This window comes from Augochlora pura, chromosome 4 (genome assembly GCF_028453695.1).
Source record: "Augochlora pura isolate Apur16 chromosome 4, APUR_v2.2.1, whole genome shotgun sequence".
NCBI lineage: Eukaryota > Metazoa > Arthropoda > Insecta > Hymenoptera > Halictidae > Augochlora > Augochlora pura.
The window spans coordinates 582,464-602,775 of record NC_135775.1 but is presented as its reverse complement, the minus strand read 5'-3'; the positions used below and the strand labels follow the sequence as shown (position 1 = coordinate 602,775).

Below are 20,312 nucleotides of genomic sequence, written 5' to 3'. Positions count from 1 at the left end.
GGGGGGAGGGGGGGATGGGGCTTCGTTTAATTAGCGCGACCGGTTTCGAGCGGAGAACCCGGGCCTCGCGACTCCAATTTATCTTCCGTGAGAATCAGCGCGTTGGGAGGAATCGCGGTTTCGTTTTGCACCCTTTCGGGAGGATTTAGGTGGCCATAATCTAGCCAGAAACTATAACAGATATCTCGGCTTTGCCCAGTCGTGTCTCACCATAATAATCAGCCGGGCTATTTTATTTCAAGCATTTTTATCCCCGCCCCATTTTAATTTTCCGCGTATCCGATCGCTAATTACCGTGTTTACCGCGGCGAAGGTATTACCGTGCTGCAGAATTTCCCCTTCTATTATGGCACTCGGCACATGGTAATGGTCCGCGAGGAGCAGCGCCGGTGCACGCGGGAGATTACAAGCCGTCCATCCGAAGCCAGAAAGGCGGGAGAGAAACAGCGAACAAGGGCGCGCGGAGGAATTAAAGTGTCCATTCAACTGTCGGACAATTAGAGTCGTCCCAATTAGAAGCGGTCGAAGAAAATGAGGGAAACCGAGGCAGATTCCATTAAAAGATGCGAGGCAGCGAAAAATCTTTGGAGATTCTCGCGGCGGAGAGGGGAAAAAGGGAGAAAGGGAGAAAGGGAAAAAGGGACAAGTGGACGCGGGACCCGCGGTTTCCGAGGCGAATCGCTCCGAGGTTCGGCCCGCACAAAGCCGGAACAGAAGGAAGAAGCCGGACCGGGCCGAAGAAGCGTCCGAACCGGAAATCCGGCTGGCGGGTCTCGGACCCGACATCCGGAGGATTCGTCGCCCGATGTCGCCGTCCTTGTTCCCCACCGCGTTCTCTTTCTCCTCTCGAGAGAGTGACCCGCAGCTATTCCTCAGACTCGCCTCTGCCCCGTGCCCCCTGCCCCCTCCCGCTCGTCTCCTTTCTACTCGCAGCGGTTCGGTTCGTTCGTCTCGGCTGGCTGCGAACGATTCCGGGCTCGCGCGCGATTGATTCGTTCCCCGTGAAATACGGTTCCCGTACGTTCTCCTCGGCCGTCTCGTCTCCCTCGAGGATTCCCTCTCGACTTCAATTTCCTCCTCGCGGTGTCCAACGACTTTCTCTCCTCTCTCTCTCTCTCTCTGCTTTTCTTTGTGTCCTGTACGCGTGCAACGCGATGATTGGGATTAGCAGAACAAGGTGTCGCCCGTCGATGCGGCTGTCACAGAATAATGTTCCTCCACACGAATTTTCTATCCTCGCTTCTGATTAGTTGAACCAGATGTTCTTGAAATCTTAGGTTACAAGAATCGGTTCTTCGAATTTACGTATCCAATTGTTCGGCGGATTAGATTTTAAGGACGGATAAAAATGTGTAACGAGAAGATAACGAAAGGGTGATTACCTGCGTTGTTATCAGGTGCACCGTTAATCCTCTGTTTTATCGAATCAGATTTCTACCGATTAAAAATCAAAATGCAAGAGGAAACTATATCGCGGAGGAGAGAAAAGAGGGAAGGGGGGAGGGGATTGGTGAGAGAAGAGGCAGACAAAATGGATGGGGAAAATAGTTGACTGGCACGTAACAACCGAACGGAATTCCTCGACGAGAATCGATTTTGTTTCGTTCGCCCGCGCTACGAACAAAAAGAATAGCGCGTCCTTTGTGCGCGAACTAGATCCAGGTCGCTTAGAACGGACCTAACATCGTTTAGGGCACCGCCATCCGCTGACAGCGTTATATTCTTCTTCCTTTTCCTTTTTCTTTCAGTTATTTTGCTTTTCTCTTCGAAGATTTCCACGGAAAATCTTTGCTCATTGTTCGTAAAATATTATATTTAATTTTAAGATTTTTTAAAAATTTTAATTTTTAACTCTGTTCTCAGAATGATCGATTATCCAAAATTTATATAATCCAACTTTCTCGAAGTTAATGCGGGCAATTTTTATCACGCTCAATCTGTAGATTGATCGATGGATTACGTTGATTTCGTTTTTATCGTCTTCAGCTCATTGAAACGATTTAGAGAAGCAATAAACGTCTACAGAGTTCTTTTATTTCGGAATTTAGAGTTTATACCGTTTTTCCATTGTTCGATTGTTATAAATTCACCAAGAAACATTACGCTGCGCCATTATCGGCGGACGTGATGTTAACGTCGATACCGAGGACGGTTCGAGAGAGGAAATCGAGTCGAGGTCCGAAAAACCTGAGGCATCCGGACCCAGATCCTCCTTGGCCAGGCGAAAACAATTCGATATCCTGTAACCCCCCCCCCCCTTCCCCATTCCACGGGCTCGGAGCAGTGTCATTGCAGTCTCCGCGCACAGTCAACAACATCTTTGACCGCGCAGCAAAGCCTGAAATCCAGGATAATCTCCCCAAGATTCCTCGAACAGTGGTCGTTCCCGTTCTCGCCGAGAACATTTCGCGCGGTATGGCAGCGTCGCCTCCAATATACAGAGTGTGCCCCAAATGTGACCCGTAATCGAGAAACGAGAGATCGTTCGAAGTAACTTTTTCCTTTAGAAAAGTCTTCTCCGAGGCATCGTTTGCGAGTTATCAACGAAAAATAGTGACCAATGAGAGGCGGAGTTCAGATCGCGTCGGTCGATCTGGCCTCTCATTGGTCACCGTTTTTTCGTTAATAGCTCATTAACCATGCCTCGATGAAGATTTTTCCAAAGGAAAAAGTTACTTCGAATCCAGTTCCCGATTTCGTGTCACCTTTGGAACGCCCTTGTAGAATCAGGGTGATTCTCGTTTAATCGGGTCTCTCTCATTGTCATGGGTTTGCTTTTAGTCGGGCTAGATAGTCTCGGCCGCCGAAAATCGCCTACACCATGGTTCCCCAAGAAAAGTTCCATGGAAGGAAACAACGTCGCGGCATGTCGGGATTACTAAGTCCTCTAAGTTTCAAAAAGGTGTACGCGAAAATACGCTCGGTGATCTTGTCGATGTCGACAATAGGAACAGAAGACGCTTTTAAAAGAAAATAGAAACGAGTGTCAACTCGATCCTGGAACCATGGTTTAACCCTTTACGTCCCTTTGGCAGTAAAAACATCAGAATTATATATATACACGTAACAACGTTCCGCGCGGGCGCAACAATTCTGTATAACGATTATTGTATTAATGAAAGCTTGTTTGATATTACTTTATATAATTTCCTCGATAAAACAATTGTTATATCATACGATCGTTTCGATAAATGCAGCAGATTTATAACAGTGGCTATTTCACCAATCATATTTACCGTTTGATATTGTTCGCAGACATTCGTTGATAATCATATGGTAGATTCTTCTAAATCGATGCAATAATTATTACATTAACGATGTCATCCGTCCCTCGATATCCCTCGCGCATATCCATTGACGCAATAATTATTGTAGGATCTTTCAGACGGGCACGATAATTATCGAACCGACGACATTTGCCGTTCGATATCCTTCGTAATGCAATCATCGATACAATAATTATCGTTGAGTCTTTTAAACGGATACGATCGTTGCTAAATTAACGCGATACCTATTGTTTGATATACTCCGTATACGTTCGTCGAAGCAATAATCTCGTTTGATTGGAAACACAGGTACGTTGGACCGATCGTAAAATAAGATTGATCAAGTTTTCGGTCCGCAAGGGGTTAACTTGTGATTTTGTTTTATCTCGGCCTCGGCCTCGGCCTCGATCTCGATCTCGAGCGGCCGGGTGTGCATCGTTCTAGGGGGTGATAACGGGTGTTTCGTTTGATATATCAGACGCGTGCGTCGCAGTTTGTCCGACGACTTTCGATCGCGGACGATAAGCGAGCGACCCTCGATCAAAGGCAGTGAACACCAACGAGAGAACCTAGACGTTCGAGCGAAGGCCGCCTTGTGTATCGGTCTGCGAGACGCGGTCTTAATTAATAATGCTTCTCTCGGGCTATCTCTAACGATCCTTAACAAACAACAAACGCGCCCCGTTCCGCGGGCCGGATCGAGTCGATCGGATCGAGCTCTTTCCTCTTCGCTTTGTGTGAACAGACGATAAGTTTCTCGATGCTATCCGGGATATTGCGTCGTCGGTAATTTGTCCGCGAGAGTCGCGCGTCTCGTTATTTTTCCAAATAAATTCGCGGAGTATAAAACGATGGAACGTGATATTTACGTTTCCGGTAGCCGGAGCTACAGCGTTCGCGCAACAAGTGGAAACGGTATAATTACCTTCGTTCGTTCCTGCATATTAGATTTTTATCGTCGACCCTTTGACGGGACATATTGCGGAGAGCCTGGCGATGCGTTGCCCCGTCCTACTTTCGCGAAACACGCAGGGACAATTCGTTCCCTTTATCGGGAAATGTTTATCTTTAAATGGCAAATCGAGAAAATATAAATGCATTACACTTTTTCGCGAAGCTTCTATTTCTCGAATTATTATTATCTGTCCGACAACTTTAAAAATTCCATAAAATCAGACTCGAAGTAAGTTTCTAGATCCTGATGCTTGATACGCCGACGCAACGGTTCGAGAATTCGCGTTTAAATCCGTTCGCGCAATTCCATCTCGGATTTTTGGAAAACGCGAAACTCGAAGGGGTTAAGAGCAGGGAAATTCGTCGGAAGATTTTTCATTTCTCGTTCTGCGGTCGTTCGAGACGATCGCAATCGTTTCGAGGAGGCATCCGCTCGACGAGATAAATTACCGAGAAAGCACGGATAGCATCGGCGCGGAATGTTGCCGGATGAAACGACGACGAGGAGAGGACGAGAAGAGGACCCAGAAAACTCGGCGGACCAATAGTCGCTCGTCCCGGTCTACGGGAAACAAGGTTTCCTCGCGGCGGTGGAGCGACTTGAAAGCGTTTCGCATCCTCTTGGGACTGATTTTTACGATCTCCGCTATATACCTATTCCGCGGATCCTTTTCTCGGCGAGTCCCTCTGTGAAAAAATTCCCGCATCCATTGTACATTTTCCCGGTTCGGCTCCTCTCGTCGTCGACCCGATATTCTCTCCGAGCTTCTCGCGGCCGTTTGCGATGCAGATCGATCCGATCCGATCCGATTCGATCCGATTCGATCCGCCGGCTTCTTTGCCGATCTCCCGTGGGCCTGAGACAATTCCATAGACACGGACCGCCGCGAATTCAACGACGGATGCATTCAAATTTCTTCGATCTCTGACCGCTGCACCCCCCCTCCCCATTCGCACTGGAAAAACAGAGATAACCGTCTTCGCGGGGATTCATGCGGTAGATTCGCCTTACGCGTCTCCGCGATCCAGGCGCTTTGATAAATCATTTTTGTACTTTTATTTAGTCGAAGCTTCCTAAATCTACTTTACGGCCAATATTCCCGTAAATTAACGCTAGAATCCGAGTACAGGCTAATTTGCACGCGTCCAGCGATCGTTCACTGACGCGTCTCTACGATCAGAGCAACAGCGAAGTAGAGAAAAGGGGAAGCTGAACACAATTTATTATACGTTTACCATATAAAGGGAAACAGAGGATGATCGACAAACAGACTTTTCAATTTTATAGTATCAATTTTCAAAAACTGTGAATCGATTAAATGCAACGATGAGAAAATCAAGTTCTTAACGAGCAAAAGTGGACCAGAAAGTTCAACGCACTAGAAATCATTTAATTAAATTATTATTAATAAATTAAATAAATATTAAATTAAATTAAATAGTAAATGAATTATTATTAAATTAAGCCTTCGACGGGGCACTGAACCGTCACATTTTTTTCGTCAAAGTATCGAGAAGAACGCGTTGAGATCCGAATCCAAAGAAAGAATATTTATCGGGTGAGAGTTTCTCCTTGAAAGCATTGTTTAAGCAAAGTAATTTCGGAGGAATGGTTCTATCGTTGAGTAAATGCGAAATGCCGTTGGTCCACGGGATCCAGGCAAGCGATCCTCGATCCGAAGTTCGCTGGAAAGGGGCTCGACAGCCGGGAGCATCCGCTACCGTTTAATAGTAGACGTTAATAGAAAATTAGCGACACCGGTTTCCCCGGAAAGGGGTGTCGCAAGTTCCGCTACTAAAATACCATAGAAACCTGTGTTCCTCTGAGGATTAAATAAATACGTTATTTACTGGATTGTGTCTGCCTCTGCCTCTGCCTCTGTGTGACGCGTTTCTCATTATCGGTGTCGGACATATACCTTGTGTAACGTGTCTGGCTGCATGTGGCTGTACTCATGTACGTGTCTCCTCTCCGTATACAGGGTGTCCCAAAAGTCGCAAGAAATCGGGAAACGAGGAGTTCCTGGGGCGATTTCGAGTAACTTTCTCCTTTAGAAAAATTGTCTTCGCGGCTTCATCGACGGAGCTATTAACGAAAAACGTTGAGGAAATTTTTGTAAACGGGAAAGTTGCTTAAGATAACTTTAGAAACCCCTCGTTTGCCGATTGCGAGTCGCTTTTGGGACATCCTGCATATATATAATATATATATATTATCTATATGTACGCGCGCGTGTCTGACTAACTATGTGTACTTGTGTATATATAATATATTCTTTTTAATTCGACAATGGCCGTGAACGTACGAGGCACGGCGTCCAGACTAGATCGCGTTTTCTTAATCTCTTACCTATTGTAATCCTTTGGTAACTGGTATCCGTTAAATTACGTTAAGGCAAACTCGCTTCCGTTTTTTCCGCACCCTCCTTTCCACTTCTCTCATCTTTCCTCTTCTCTTTTCTCTTTTCTTCTTTCCTCGTTTCTTGCCTCCCGTCTTCGTCTCCTCTCTCCCTCCCTCTCTCTCTCTCGCATCCGTCGTCCCTCGCAGTTTCCTTTCTTTGTCTCCTCAAACTAGTTTATCTCCTCTCGTGTTTGTTCACGCGCGTTCACCGTGTTCTACTACTATAGTATATCCATTCGTTCGCCGACGCATTCCGAAAGTGTTTCTCGTTTATACTATTTTTCTCTGTCCCACGCACTCGCGCTCGCGCTCGCACTCGCACTCGTAATCGCAGTCGCAGTCGCAGTCGCAGTCGCACTCGCACACGCACCGACGTCACGCGGTTTCGTTCGTTGTTAGAATTGTCCCGGACCGGGGGACAAGGTGGAAGTTCGACCAGGTGGACCGGGGCCGTTCCCCGGCAAGGAGAGAGTTCGTTCGCCCAGCGAAATTGCACCCCTTTCGATTCCACTTCCCTTCCGTCCTGAAACCAGAACGATAAATCGATCAGGACACGTTTTTCTTTTTTCATCCTCCTTCGCCGTTCACTTTTTATTTCCGCTCTTTCCCTTTCTCACGGCGAGAGAGAAATTCGCGCGGGCCGTTCCGGGGTCGAAGGAATGCGAAATTGCGCGCGCGCGCGTGGCAAAAGTATTTCTCACCGATTAAACCGCCCGCCGAGCCGTTACTTTTGTTTGCCGGTTAAAACGCGTGCTAAAAAGTTCTCGCGCGTCTGTTTCAAATGTTCCGCTATTTTATCAGTGTTTTTTTCTGTTGCGGCGTGCTCGGAATTTCTGGTCTCCGAACCTGTCGTAATAATCGTGAATTTGTTAGGATTGTTCTAGCGAGGACGGATAACGCGTTTCGCTGTATCGTGTCGTTCGTTATTTCGCAAAGTCGGAGAAAAATCGAAAACACTTCCGCGGCCGCTGGAAAAGATTCGCGCAAGGATTCTCGATGACAAAGGGAAAGATCGGCATGGAAGCTGCTCGGAGGCTGGAGGAAGCGATCCAAAATATTCGGAATTAAGGAGGAGTGGTTAAGTTTAAGCTACCGGCCGCTGTAAATAACAAACTTTTTGGTTACGAAATTAATTATCCGCTGAAAGAACAAGCTGCGAAGAACGAAGTTACGAAGGCGTGTTTCTCGAGTTTCGAGAAAGGAGCTTCTCGGGAGGTATATCCGCCGCACGGGGCGGCGACGAAGCTATAATTAGGCTCGCGGCAGGAGACAACAGAGACGCGAATAGCCGACTGAATTTCCCGAGCTCGTTAACGACGGATCTCCCCGCGTAAATTCGTGGACCCGGCACCGCGAAAATAGAATACATGTAGGACGTTCTTTTTGATCGCCGTCCGCGGGGGCTACTCGTTTCCGAACTACCCGGGAAGAACCTATTACCCGAACCCGCGGACCGGAAACCTTTCAACGGAAAAGCAGACGCTTCGAAATAACGCCGCGCGGAAGATTCCGAAGGGATCGCTCATTGTTTCGACGCTCGGCGGGAAGGTGGAGCGTTTTTCTTCCTACATTTTTCGCTAGGTGACAGTCGCGGTTCTCTGGCTCGCGGGGCGGCGAGAGTCCACGAGAGTCCGCAATTTGTTAAGTAACTCGAGAAAGCCCCTGCAGGAGAACCCCGTAACTTCGTTTTACTCGCCTCCTACTCCCTTAGTTTATGCATCGGGTGGTGGTCGAGTTTAAGATCGGCGCGAAGAAACGGCGGTAGTTTCATTTCGCGATCCTTTAAGCAATTGATTCGCGTGGACCGGGTAAAGGGCACCGTCGCGGGGTCGCGGGATCGCGAGGATGATCGCAGCTGCGATAGAGGGTGCCGGTATACTTGCCGAGAGAACGTTTCGTTGAGCACACGCCTTGGCGGACGCAAGAGTTTAAAATACGCGCAGCAGCGGGTAGGCCGACGTTTTCGCGGTTCTCTCGGGCTCCTTAGAAGCCCTCGATCACGCCGTAGGCCTCCAGGGTCGACATCACGAGGTAGAACACCCACAGGCAAAACAGAATCACGGATGTGACCACTTTCGGTACAAAAGGACCGCCGAGCTCGCCGCCGATGCTCTTCGTCCGCCTGAGCAGCAGAACCAGGATCACCAGACAGGCTTCCGTGCAGAACAGCGTCACCGAGAACGCCAGGCTAGAGCAACAGATCATTATTCACGGTTTTTCTTCGCTCCTCCTTTCTCTACACAAATTCAACAGAATAAAATAGGGATATCGATGATAATAAAATGATACTAAAAGTGAATACAATATACTTGATGTTTTAATTAATTTAAAAGAAGTCAGTGGCAATGGGTTCTCGTAAATGATCGCGAAAAGTAACGAGGGATCGATGATCGACGAGCAAAATGCTAAAATGACAGCTAAAAGACTTTTTAGTGGCAGAATTTTGAAAGTCTTGCCAAGAATTTCGGTTGGAACGGTGCCCGAAAAATGGAGGACGATGGAGGACGATCCATGGGTCGGTTCGATCGATACGCGTCCGGCGCGGGCGATCGAGGACACGGCCGCGCCATCTGCGCCTTGATCGCTCAACTAGAATCACTTGTCCACATCTGTTGCAGCTCTAACGACGTATGGGCTCCCCGAGAGATCGGACGACATCGCGTCGGGGATCAATCACGCCGAACGCTCGATGATTTCGATGGTATGCAACGTTTTTACAAATGAACGGCCCTCCCATTGCTTCGATTTTATCGGCAATCTATTTCATCGTCGAAAACTACCCCCAAATTGTCTCGCAACCCTGCCTTCGTCGACTCCCTGCTCCGCATAGAGAACTCTGTAATACTTGGTCAGCCTGCTAATCTCCAAGTGGTAGCTTTACCATTCTGCCCTTTTTTTTTACATCTTTCCTGTACATTTTTCCATAAATACATAAAACCCGTAGTCTAGTTAATATAATATATGCTCACAGAAACGAGTCTCATGAATTAATTCTCCATAAAACGCAGCGTTAATGAGATTCCTTCGCCGAGATTGGTACAGAACAGCGGCAACACTGTATTTTAAGTATTTTAGTCTCGGAGGATATAAAAAATACGTCTCTGCTTACATGCGAGCTCCTAAAATAAACGAAGCTGGGGTTATTTAAAAGACTGCGTATTACAACAGACGTTGTGTACAAGGCTTTAATAAATTATAAAAAAATGTGCAGAGTTCGGTAGCGTTCGCGTGAAAAGGCGTCGACGGCTACAGGACAGCGAGACAATGAATCAGAACGCGAGCTCCTGTCGACCCGTCGCTCAAAGTCGACGCGGCTGAAAAATACTATTTATTCGAGGGATGCGTCGGCAGTAAGGCGTCGGAGATACGGTTCCCTCGGCGAACCTCTCCCGAATCCGGAACCAGGATCCGGGATCCGGGATCCAGGATGCAGGATCCAGGTACCGGATAAAATTGAGCGAGTCGTGGAAATGGCGCGACTCGGCTCGTCCGCGTTCTCTCTCGCATAGGAAATGCCTGATTACCGGGCGGAGCTGCGAACGTACACGCTTCCGCTTCCTACGCCTCCATTCCCTACGCTTTGAACCGCTTCGAACCGCGCCGAATCGCCTAAATATTCATTACGGAATTGCAGAGCTCCCTCCAGTTTTCGCCGGGAACGTTCGGCCGCGTTTGATGCGCTGCGTCGTCGATATCAATGGCCTCCTTTGCGATCGAAACCGAATTACCTCGATCTCCCGATTCTATTCTGGCACGCGTCGATCTCATTCTTTTCCTAGCCCAGCACCCTTTGCGATTTCATCGAAATCCTCCTATTTCCGTGACTGCGATCTCTCGATCAGAGTTGTTAAAAATTCTAATCTTTTTTATTTTCTTCGTATTCGTATCCTTGTAAAAGATGACTCCCTTTGGAGGTGGCGTTGTCGAAAGCGAATTCTCGAGACAGCTTAATATTTTCAGTGGACGTGTTCGACAGGGTTGAAAGCGTCGCGCTCGAGTCGTTAAGGGAGCGCAAAGGTCGACGGCGATATCGACGAGCCATCGATACGCCAGCAGGCCCTGCAAAGTATCCTGCCAATACGTCGCGTCGCGTCGGGCCAACGGCTTTCGAGAGACCGGTCGACTGTCATCTCCTCGCAACGTTTCATCGCGTCGCGTCGCGTCGCGTCGCGGCGCGAGCAGGGACCAAATTTCTTCGGAGAGTCAGTTGGACCGTGAAGACAGCATCGACGAGACAGGACGGCCGGTTATCGGGGTCGATGCTAGCCTTTTCCCGATCCACCCGATATTGTTTCGCCTCGGGACGCCCCGCGTCCGATTCCGTCGCGACGTCTCGCCTCGACGCGTCGCGGGTAAGCACCTTAGCCCCTGAATCCGCTTTCCAGGGTTACCTCGATATCCCTCCGGAAGGCCTCGCGACGGATCGGGAAACCGAGATTTGTCTCCGCGCGTCGCAGCTTCCTACGGCCCTGCCGCGAATGCCTTTTTCCTTTTAGCGACTCGGTCGTCGAAGCCAGAGAATTTGTTGCTCGTTGGTTGACGGGTTGCCTTCTCCCTTCGCAGGCAGTATATACGCAGGACACGTGATTCACGGTTATAGGCGACACGGTGGCAGTGCGCGAATTGTACGCTTCACAATACAACGGTTTACAATAGCTTGAATTATTCGTTGGGCGTATATGTCTCGTATTTGACCAGGTGAATTCAAGTCAACCAACGCGCAACATAATTTATGTGAGCCGTTCTGCAAATTGCGGTTAATTTATTCTGGAGGAGCTGTTCCGTTATACCAAATTCCTCGCCGCCTTGGGAAAACATTCCCCAACTTATATGGAAAAGTGGGAATCCATCGAATATCAGGAATTATATATGGGGTACTAAAACTCAAAGGTGGTAGGAACCGAGACGATTCTTGTAGCGGTAAACAATTCGCAGGGAATTTCTAATGCTCGGATGATAGCGGTCGCTTGCAATTTTCTCATTTGCAGAGCCGATGAATGGCTCCCCCGAGGAATCCGAGGATAAAATGAACGACGTATTATGTGCTTTCCACGCGGAATTTTAATTTTAACCGGTATGTAGGGTCTCGCGGGCGAGCCCGGTGCCCTTTGAATCCCTTATCGATCGCGAGAGCGAGAAACTGTGAGTGCGAGTCAAGAGAGAGAGAGGGAGAGAGGGAGAGAGAGCCAGCAGTCTTCCGGACCGCGCAATATCGTTAGCATACACGGTGGATTCTGTTGAACACGTCTCCGAGAACTCCGCCCTCCTTGGCCGGAAAATCTGCGAGCCACGAAAAGAGTTAACGGGGAGGGGAGGGGAGGGGAGGGCGTCGATTTCCCCGTCGCGTCCGAACTTTCGGAGGAGATGCTCCCCCGGAGCAAGTTTTCTCGTTTTCGCGTCGGACTTTCCCCGCGAGAATCGACTTTCGAGGATCGAGGGTCGCGAGGGCTCGAGGCTCGAGCCTACGTGGGCCGGCAACTCTATCTCCTTTGGTTCGAATAAAAGAAAGCGTCCCTGAAAGTTTAGATTAAGTTCCGGAGACGCGGGTCGTTCGAAAAGGGCGCGGCCACCGAAACCTCGGGCTCCGATTAATTCTCTCTTGCGAAGAACTCCGCGTGGAGCGAAAAACCGCCGGAAACTTTCGCTTAATTAGTATCGAAAGCGGTCGCGGAGTAATTAAGATTCCTCCGTGAAGGGTTCGGGCCTCGACAGCGCGTCACGCGGTCGTATAGGCGATGGATAATGATTGAAGAAAGGGTTCGAAGGGAGCCAATGATATTTCGCACGATCGCTGCAACGTTCGATAAATTCCCGATAAAATAATCAATAATTGTAGCAATGATATGTGATTACAGTATTTTAATATTAATTTCCGTATACGTAAAGACATTGTCGCAGCGATTTCGTAGATACAGGGCGTTTTAAGAGCCGCGTTCTTGGAAAGGGCGGGGTAAGTTGTTAAGAGAAAAGGGAGTCGAGACCGAGAAATATCGAATAAAGAGGATCGATGTTTGGGATCCGAGGTGAATTGGTACTGACTTGCCGGGTTCCACTTCGAACTGCTCGCCGTGGCAGGCATGGTAAATGGCTGCGATGCTCCACGCGATGCCGATCCCCAGGAAGACGTTCACCGCGTTACTTCCGGTCACGTTTCCAACGCTCGCGTCGGCGTACTTGTCCTGGCAGGCGGCCACCTTGCTCGCGAACGTGTCTGCAATAAAATCACATGCTCAGATTTTCTTTGCCTACCCTTTCCAGAGTGTTTGCTTTCGTTTTGTCGCTCGATGCCCGACTACCGACGCCCGACGCCCGACGCCCGACGCGAGACGCGAGACGCCGCGGTGCCCTGCCTCTTTCTACAATAATATCGATTCCTGTCGCTGCCTATCATGCCCCTTCCCATCGATGCCTCTCGAATCCCAAATGCGAGACTGTTTTTAATAATATATCGAATCATACGTCGACTCTGAAATAAAAGCTTGCAAGGATTGCCTCAATTCTTTGCACTCGAACTCGATATACGATATCTCAATATATATCTTGATATATACGATATTTCAAACGTTAATTCGACCGCGTCGGTGAGAAAGACTTCGAGATTAATACCGACAGAGAGTGCTCCTGTCTCTTGGAGAGAATCAAGCCATCACCTTTGTCGATTCACTTAGCATCGATCGAAACGCTATGGTGATCGCGAGCGTAGTGCCGAGCTCGAGATCGCGACGAGCAAAAGACTGGCGAATAAGTTGGAAAGATGTCGGAATCCAGGCTCGGCTGGACTCTCGATGGAAATGCGAAAGTCTTGTACGGCTCGTTCTCTCGGCTCGGCGTAAAAAGAGGATGGCGGTGTCGCGCGGCCGTAGCCGGGAGCGACCGCGATTGATCGAACCTGGCGAACGATTAGGCGTCCCGTCCCCGGATCGGAGCCGCATCAAATTGGATAACCCGGTTTCGGAGGTTGCGCCGCAACTCGCGGCTCGACTCCCGCCCGATCCGTTTCGGTTAATGGTGTCCCCGAGCAAGGACGTCTATAAATTCGGAACGCCGCAGCGCGCCGCGACGGATAAAAGTCGTCGAAACGAGCCGACGGCCACGGGGCGTCGATATTATTTCGCCGACGGCTTTTAATAACCGTTATCGGACGCGGCGCCTCGCCTCGCCTCGCCTCGCCTCGCAGCGCGATTGCGCCGGAAACCAGCGAGATAGTCGGATCGTTTCGGATCAAATGAACCGGAAAACCGAATTAAACGGCCGCTGAAATCTCTTTCCGCTTCTTTCTCCCCCGTTTTCCCCAACTTCGTCCGTCGCAGCCCCTCCGCAAGCTTCTGCGGCTCTTCCGCGACCATTCTCGAGAAATACGGTCGGCTCTGTAGAAACAATCGTCATCTCCGATCGCATAATTTACGATGTTGCTTTAAATTTTCGACCAAAGCGGGTCCCATTTGTAACTCGCGAAGCTCTCGTTCGATTCGGTCGATCAGCTTTTTATTAGAGTCGGGAAGGTGAGGCCGGGCGTGGAATTTCATATTACGCCAGCAAGTTTGTAAGTTTCGAAGTTGGGGACGAACGAGGTCGCTATCGCGCAGCATCCGCGATTCTCGAAGACGCGGGGCGTCCTCGTCCTCGTCCTCGTCCTCGTCGCCGGGAACGGGCTCGCGATACGCCTTATCGCCGGCGTAAATCAGCCGCGGTTAATTACGTTACTTTCGTCGGAGACCGGCTGTAAACGGAAGCTCCCAAAATTACGGCAGTAAACTCCGCGACAACTTCGGCCAATAAAAGATCCTCGGGGGGGGGGGGGGGGGGGGGGGGGCACGGATCCGTGGCGTTATTTATTTTCGCGGCGGATTTCGGTGCGGCGTCGCGCCGCCAGCGATGCCGCATCCTCTCTCGAGAGACCGTTTACGACGCGACCCTCGATACTTTCACGGAATTTTCTACCCCCCCCCGCGAAAACGTGACCTTTCGCCCGGGCTCGCTCCTCTCCTCTCCTCTCTCCTCTCGTCTGGTTTCGGGGAGCGCCGGCAAAAGTCCTCGACAGTTTTTAGTATCGTCGCGGCTGTAAAAGCGTCGCGGGAACGGGCTCGTCGAAAATTCTCGGCGCTCTTTATGCTTCAATTACCGAAGCGCGCAGGGATTCTCGGGAAACTGGGGGGTGGCTGGGAATAATGGCCGAATTAGGGGCTATTCGAATTCCGACGGGTCGACTTTTCCAGAAATCCAGGGGAACTTCCGCCAAGATACTCCCGAGAGTATCTCGACCGAGGATCGGTTCAACTTTGCGGAAAAGAATGCTTCAGTATTCGTTTACGCGTTCGCGGACGATTATAAAAATGTTGCGGGTTGGAAATTATCGCTGGAAAGCTCGCCGGGACCCTTGTTCCAGGGTTAAGTTTCGCGTTGAACGTTGCCTCGCGTTTTATTCGACTCGAAGCGTTTAATGCGGGGACTTCTCCGCCTGCGAACAACTGAGAATTCTCTGAGGAAAGTTTCAGGGGTTGGAGCAGCGACAGCCCAGCGTCCGTTAATTCCGTGCGGCGCGCGCGGTGTATCTCGACGAGATCGGCGAGCGGAGAGAGCCAAATGAAGCGGCGCCTCCGACTAACCTGGTCGAAAAACGGGGCTTTCGTCGGTTAGCCGGAGAGTTAATAAAACTTGGACCCTAAAACCGGGTAATTTCCCGGCATCCGCCTTTATTGGCGTCCCAGGGGGGGATCTGAATAGAGGCTTTGACTGGGCACGGTCGAAAGTTCGCGACCGTTCGCATAGTTGCTCGGAAGAAAATTGATCGCGGAGCGCGCGACGGGGGTGCATCGGGTCGGATAACTTCTTCTATGGGGCGCAGCGCGGTTGTCGCCCGCGATGGTGACGGCCGCATTCTTGGCCGGCCGATATTGGACCGGCCGATATTGGACCGGCCGTCGCGGCGAGCGGCGAGCGGCGAGCGGCGAGCGGCGAGCGGCTCCCGAATCTCGGATCCGGGCCAATGCCGGGCCCGTGGCGGGCCACGAAGGCTCGCATTGTTCGGGAGCACAATGCCGCGCGCTAGGCGCGAGTAATAAATTATCAGCGTGCTCTTGGTCGGCGCGCATATTACCGGCCCCGCCTTGCCCGACCGAAAATCCAGGTTGAACGCGGAACTGGCCTGTACGGCGCGACGACGGTCCTTGATAAATTCGCGCCGCGATCTTGTTAATCGCCTGCTTGTAATCGAGTCGAGTCGCGAGTTGTTCGCTTTCGCGGAGAAAACGACGGCGCGTGTGCGAAGAGGGCGGTGCATCGGCCCTCGGCACTCCTCGGCCATCGCGACAAGAAACAATCGTAGTTCGGGGCCGGAAGAACTGTTTGGCTCGCGACATAAATTGCGAGCGGCGCGAACAACTTTCAGATTTACGGAAAGTCGAGAAAGTTAGCCGACTACTCCGCGGCTATCGGAGACCGGCTCGGAACTTTTCAAATGGCACTTGGCTTTTGTTTGGCGCCGCGGCAACTTTGGTCCGGCGTTGCTCTTTCCGCTCCGACTTCGAGAATTTGTCATCCCTCTGTGTCCGCTCCGCGCGGCCGTCGCCGGTGGGGCCCGAAGCCCGGAGCCCGGACCCGTGCCCGTCGTCCTCGGTCTCTTTCCCCGACTCAAACGTAATCGCCTTTGGTGTGATTTAATAGACGGCGCTTCCCCAGCGACCAACTTTTTTTTTTTTTCCTATTGTCATTTCCAGCTGTTCGACGTTTTGTTTCCGCGCCGTCCGCCTCTGTTAGCTCGCCTCCATCCAGCTTCGCGCTGCCGGAGAGCTCTCGTTTTTACCGTATCGATTTCGCCGTCGCCGTCGGCTATTTGGCGCAACTGTTGTTCTCTGCTTCGGTTTCGCGCGTGTTCGATTCAAGTAATGGGGCAGGTAGCTGCCTTCGCTCGTATGTTGATTTAGAAATTTTCGGTTCCGCGACGGCCCTCGGTCTATTCGATGCCGATCGGGGATCGACTCGTTCTTTTGCAGCTCGTTTCATCGAATAGAACAGAGATACGTGTGCTACAAGCAACGCGGATTCTCTGCAATTTAAACGAGACAATGATAATTCGGTCCCGGAGGTATCGGAGCAGTTCTCTTTATTGGATATCGCGCCGACTGGGACAGGCGGCGTACGCCGGGTGACGAGAATGGCCGGAGGCGTGTACACGTGTGATTCTCCGCTGCACCGTACACCGTACACCGTACACCGTGCATTCGCGTGCGACCACGTACGTCCGTCCTTCTACACCCACGAGCTGCCACGCGCGCTCCGATCCGATGCAGGTTTCACCCAACAAAGGATTTAATATTCTGCCAGGCTCGTTACGAACATTTTTCGAACATAATCTAAATATCCACGTTATCCATCGTTAATATCTATATCGTGAAATCATGTTCTTCGAATTAGTCGAGGCTGTGTCGAGCTCCACGGAGGACGAGGTGTTATGCGATATCGTATGGCGTTGCGAGATTCTAGATCGTGTAAATGCATAGAATAAGCAAGCGAGCACGAAATAATCCCGGGAAGCAATCGAGGAGTTTTTAAATATTTTATCGCGTCGACTGGGGCGGAATTAGGGGCGCCGCGAGCGCATAAGATAAGTGTACAGGTGCATGGCAATCTCGATAAACGACACGGAGGCTCGTTGAACGCGCGGCTAAGTGCTAGAGCGCGAACAATCAACGATTTAATGTAACAACGATTCGGACTTGTCACGAAAATGTTCTCCATGTTAACAGTAACTTGATTTTTCCCTTATCGAAAGTCTAGGAGGGCAAATAAAGATGTAAAAGGACCGCAAATTGTTCTAATCTAATTGTTGTAAATATCATAGAGTATGTAATACTCTCATGTAATACGTGTACAGTTTAAGGTTCGCAAATTAGCGTGCGTTGTATATTTTAGGTCCCAGATAGCACGAGGGTGTCTTAAGGATGGAATCTAAACTAGGAATTAGGAACATCTTGCGTTACTAATCAAGGAGTCCGCAAATGTCTTTAAACCGAGACAAAGATGGAACAGAAGGTAATGAATAAGTAAGCAACGCAACCATCTATTGTTTTATTATTAGATATATCTGTGCTACGAAGGGTTTAATAATTAATCGATGCGTCCGACAGGAACAGTCCCGGTTCAAGGAGAAAACGTTGAAGAGAAGAACGAGGAGACGCTAGATAGACGGAGTTGTAAAAGAAATTGTGGCGCGGAGGTGATGCGGTCGGGTGTGGATTATGAAAGCCGGTGTTGTCCGATAGATTGAAAATTGTGCGAATAATTATCGTTCGCCGTTGAATTGGACGATGAAAAATCCTCCGAGAGAGGAACGGGAGAAGATAGTGGACGAAGGAGGAGGGGGAAACGCGCGGAGGAAGAAACGAGACGCGCGGAGGAAGAAACGAGACGCGCCGAGGAAAGTTTGCGATGCAGATCGCGAGGGAGGGAAAATAACCGGAGCGCCGGGAAATTTCAGTGAAAGGTCAAAGGTGATGAATGGTCCGTGGACTTTATACATTTAGAGCGGACGCGCGATCGAGCGGAATAGATTAAAAGGGGAGGGTGTAATTAAATTTACCGCTGCCCTCGTTCATTCTTTATGCGACCGACGAGTCTGGGGACAGAGGCGGCCGCGAATCTTTCGAAAATTGTTTCGGACGTCCCGTAATCGCGGAGACCCGACAAAATTCTATCAACTTTCCAGCGTTTATTTGCGAAAGGTCGACGCGCGAGCACGATTCGCGCTGATGCGATTTTTCTGTGAAACAAGTTGCCGACAGCTTAGCAAACGAATGAAATAAAAATGGAAACTCGTCCTCTCCGGCGATTCGATTTAGCAGCTTAAATTATCATTTAACGCCGCACCTGCCGAGCTCTGAAGATAACGAGGGGTCATTTGCAACGATTAAAAGCTGCGTTCTCACCCTCGACCATTTTCTACGAGAGAATCTTTAAAAAGATCTAGGAAAAGGAAAAGTTTCTCCACGATCGCGAGTTTCGTGTAACGCCGAATTTAATTCCGCAATTGCCGGTAATTCGGTGAAGCGATTAAGCCGTCGCGCCGGGAGGAAAAGTAAAAAGAGTGCCGAAAATTTGCACGGAAGAGAGAGACTGTTGCAGAGTAAAGCGGCGTCGTTTTTAATAAGCCCGGTTGCGACAAAGCGGCGAGCAGCCGGCCAGCGAAAGGGCCGGTTAGCGAAGAAAAGTGTCTCCGGCGAGGGAAACGCCGCGCGACCGGGAACCCAGAGGCGCGTATTTTCCATGAATTTTGATGGCCGCGCACCGATGTCGAGGAACGATGCCACCGATAGCGGTTCCCCGAGGTCACGGAATATGCAAATCCGGCCGATAATCCAGCTCGTATTGTTCCGGGCCGCGATTAAATTCCGGACCGCGCGCGAGTGGTGCCGGGGCCATATCGCCGACTAATACAGAGCTTTAATTAAGGAGGAAACGCGTGTAGAAACAACGCCCGGTCCCATTCAAACGCGTTACTTATTGCATTTCCCTCGAACGCCGTGTGTCCCATCCCCCCTTTCTCCGGCTGTCTCTGGTGGAACTGCGGCCCGCCGCCGCCGCCTCTATCGTGATCAATTACGGTCGACTTGATTGCTTCGGAGTGTTCATTTAAACCTGGCTCGTTTGAAAAAGAACGCGCGATGCCGTGTCGTGTTCCAGCGCAATTATACTCAGATTCCGGTTGCCGGCCGCCGGCGCGGAGCGAAACGCGCGCATTTCGCCGCGAGACGCGAGATCCGCGGAGTCAAATCTGAATCCTAGATCTTCGACCTTGCCGCTCGACTAAGCCGAGTCAATTAAAGCCGACGAAATGGTGCTTAATTCACGGTTGTCGTGCTCTCGTTGCAACGTTCTCGCCGCTCCCATCGAGCAAGAGTGCCGCGGATAGATGCTATCGAAAAACCCTGCCCCGCCGAAACGAAACGACTGTTTGCTCTACGAGCGCATATTTTCAGCGGGACGTAGTTTACGCCGCGAGAGTTTCCACCGCGAAGAGGGTGCCCTCGTCGAACGGGGAGGCCTTCGCGTAGGCGAGATTCTTGGAATTAGTTTTCGAGCCGCGGACCAACGAGAGGCGCGGAAATAAATCTGACGGGCGGTTTTATCGCGCGGTTATCAAATCCTCCTGTTCCGTTTCATGAATCACGGGGCTCGGGGTCCCATAGTTTTGGCCGGCGCGCGATAAAAACGAAATACGATTGCTGCACCGCCACGGGCCAACTCCATAATATTCATCGAGAGCAGAATTATGCGCGGCCGTTTATCATCGGAGCGGTCGCGGCCGCGACCGCTCGAAAAATCCCTCTCGTCTGAGCGCCACGGGCAAAAAGAGCCGGCGGATCATCCCGGGACACTGATAAGCGCCTGGCCACTGTCCTCGGCGCCCGTGTCCGCTGCCAATTACCTCCGACGCTGTAAAAACACTCGCGCTTACAGGGTCGCGGGCCTGCAGGATTGCACGGGGTGGTCATTGCTGGAAATCCTCCACTTTGCTGGCAAGTACGACCCTCTAAAACTGTAAAGAGTTTCACTCTTCGCAAAAGTGAAAAATGCCGACGACTCTCGTTGGTTTATCGAGGATCTTCTTTCTCCTCGATTTGAATGGGTCACCCTGCACGCCGAAATACCTAATTGACGATAATTGTCTGTCCAGTCGGGGGTCAAAAATATGG

At 50.4% G+C, this 20,312-nt stretch overlaps 1 protein-coding gene across 2 annotated transcripts in view; it reads right to left on the bottom strand.

The window, feature by feature from the left end:
- Positions 1-5,574: 5,574 nt before the first annotated feature.
- Calx (sodium/calcium exchanger 3) overlaps positions 5,575-20,312 on the bottom strand; it is a 109,464-nt gene continuing 94,726 nt past the window's right edge. For both annotated transcript variants that reach the window (XM_078178761.1, XM_078178762.1), the window contains exons 7-9: positions 12,661-12,832; positions 8,505-8,809; positions 5,575-7,144 (exon numbers count right to left, since the gene is read on the bottom strand). In XM_078178761.1, coding sequence (XP_078034887.1) covers positions 8,605-8,809; positions 12,661-12,832 — 377 coding nt within the window. In that variant the 3' untranslated portion in view covers positions 5,575-7,144; positions 8,505-8,604. The remainder of the gene's footprint in view (positions 7,145-8,504; positions 8,810-12,660; positions 12,833-20,312) is intronic.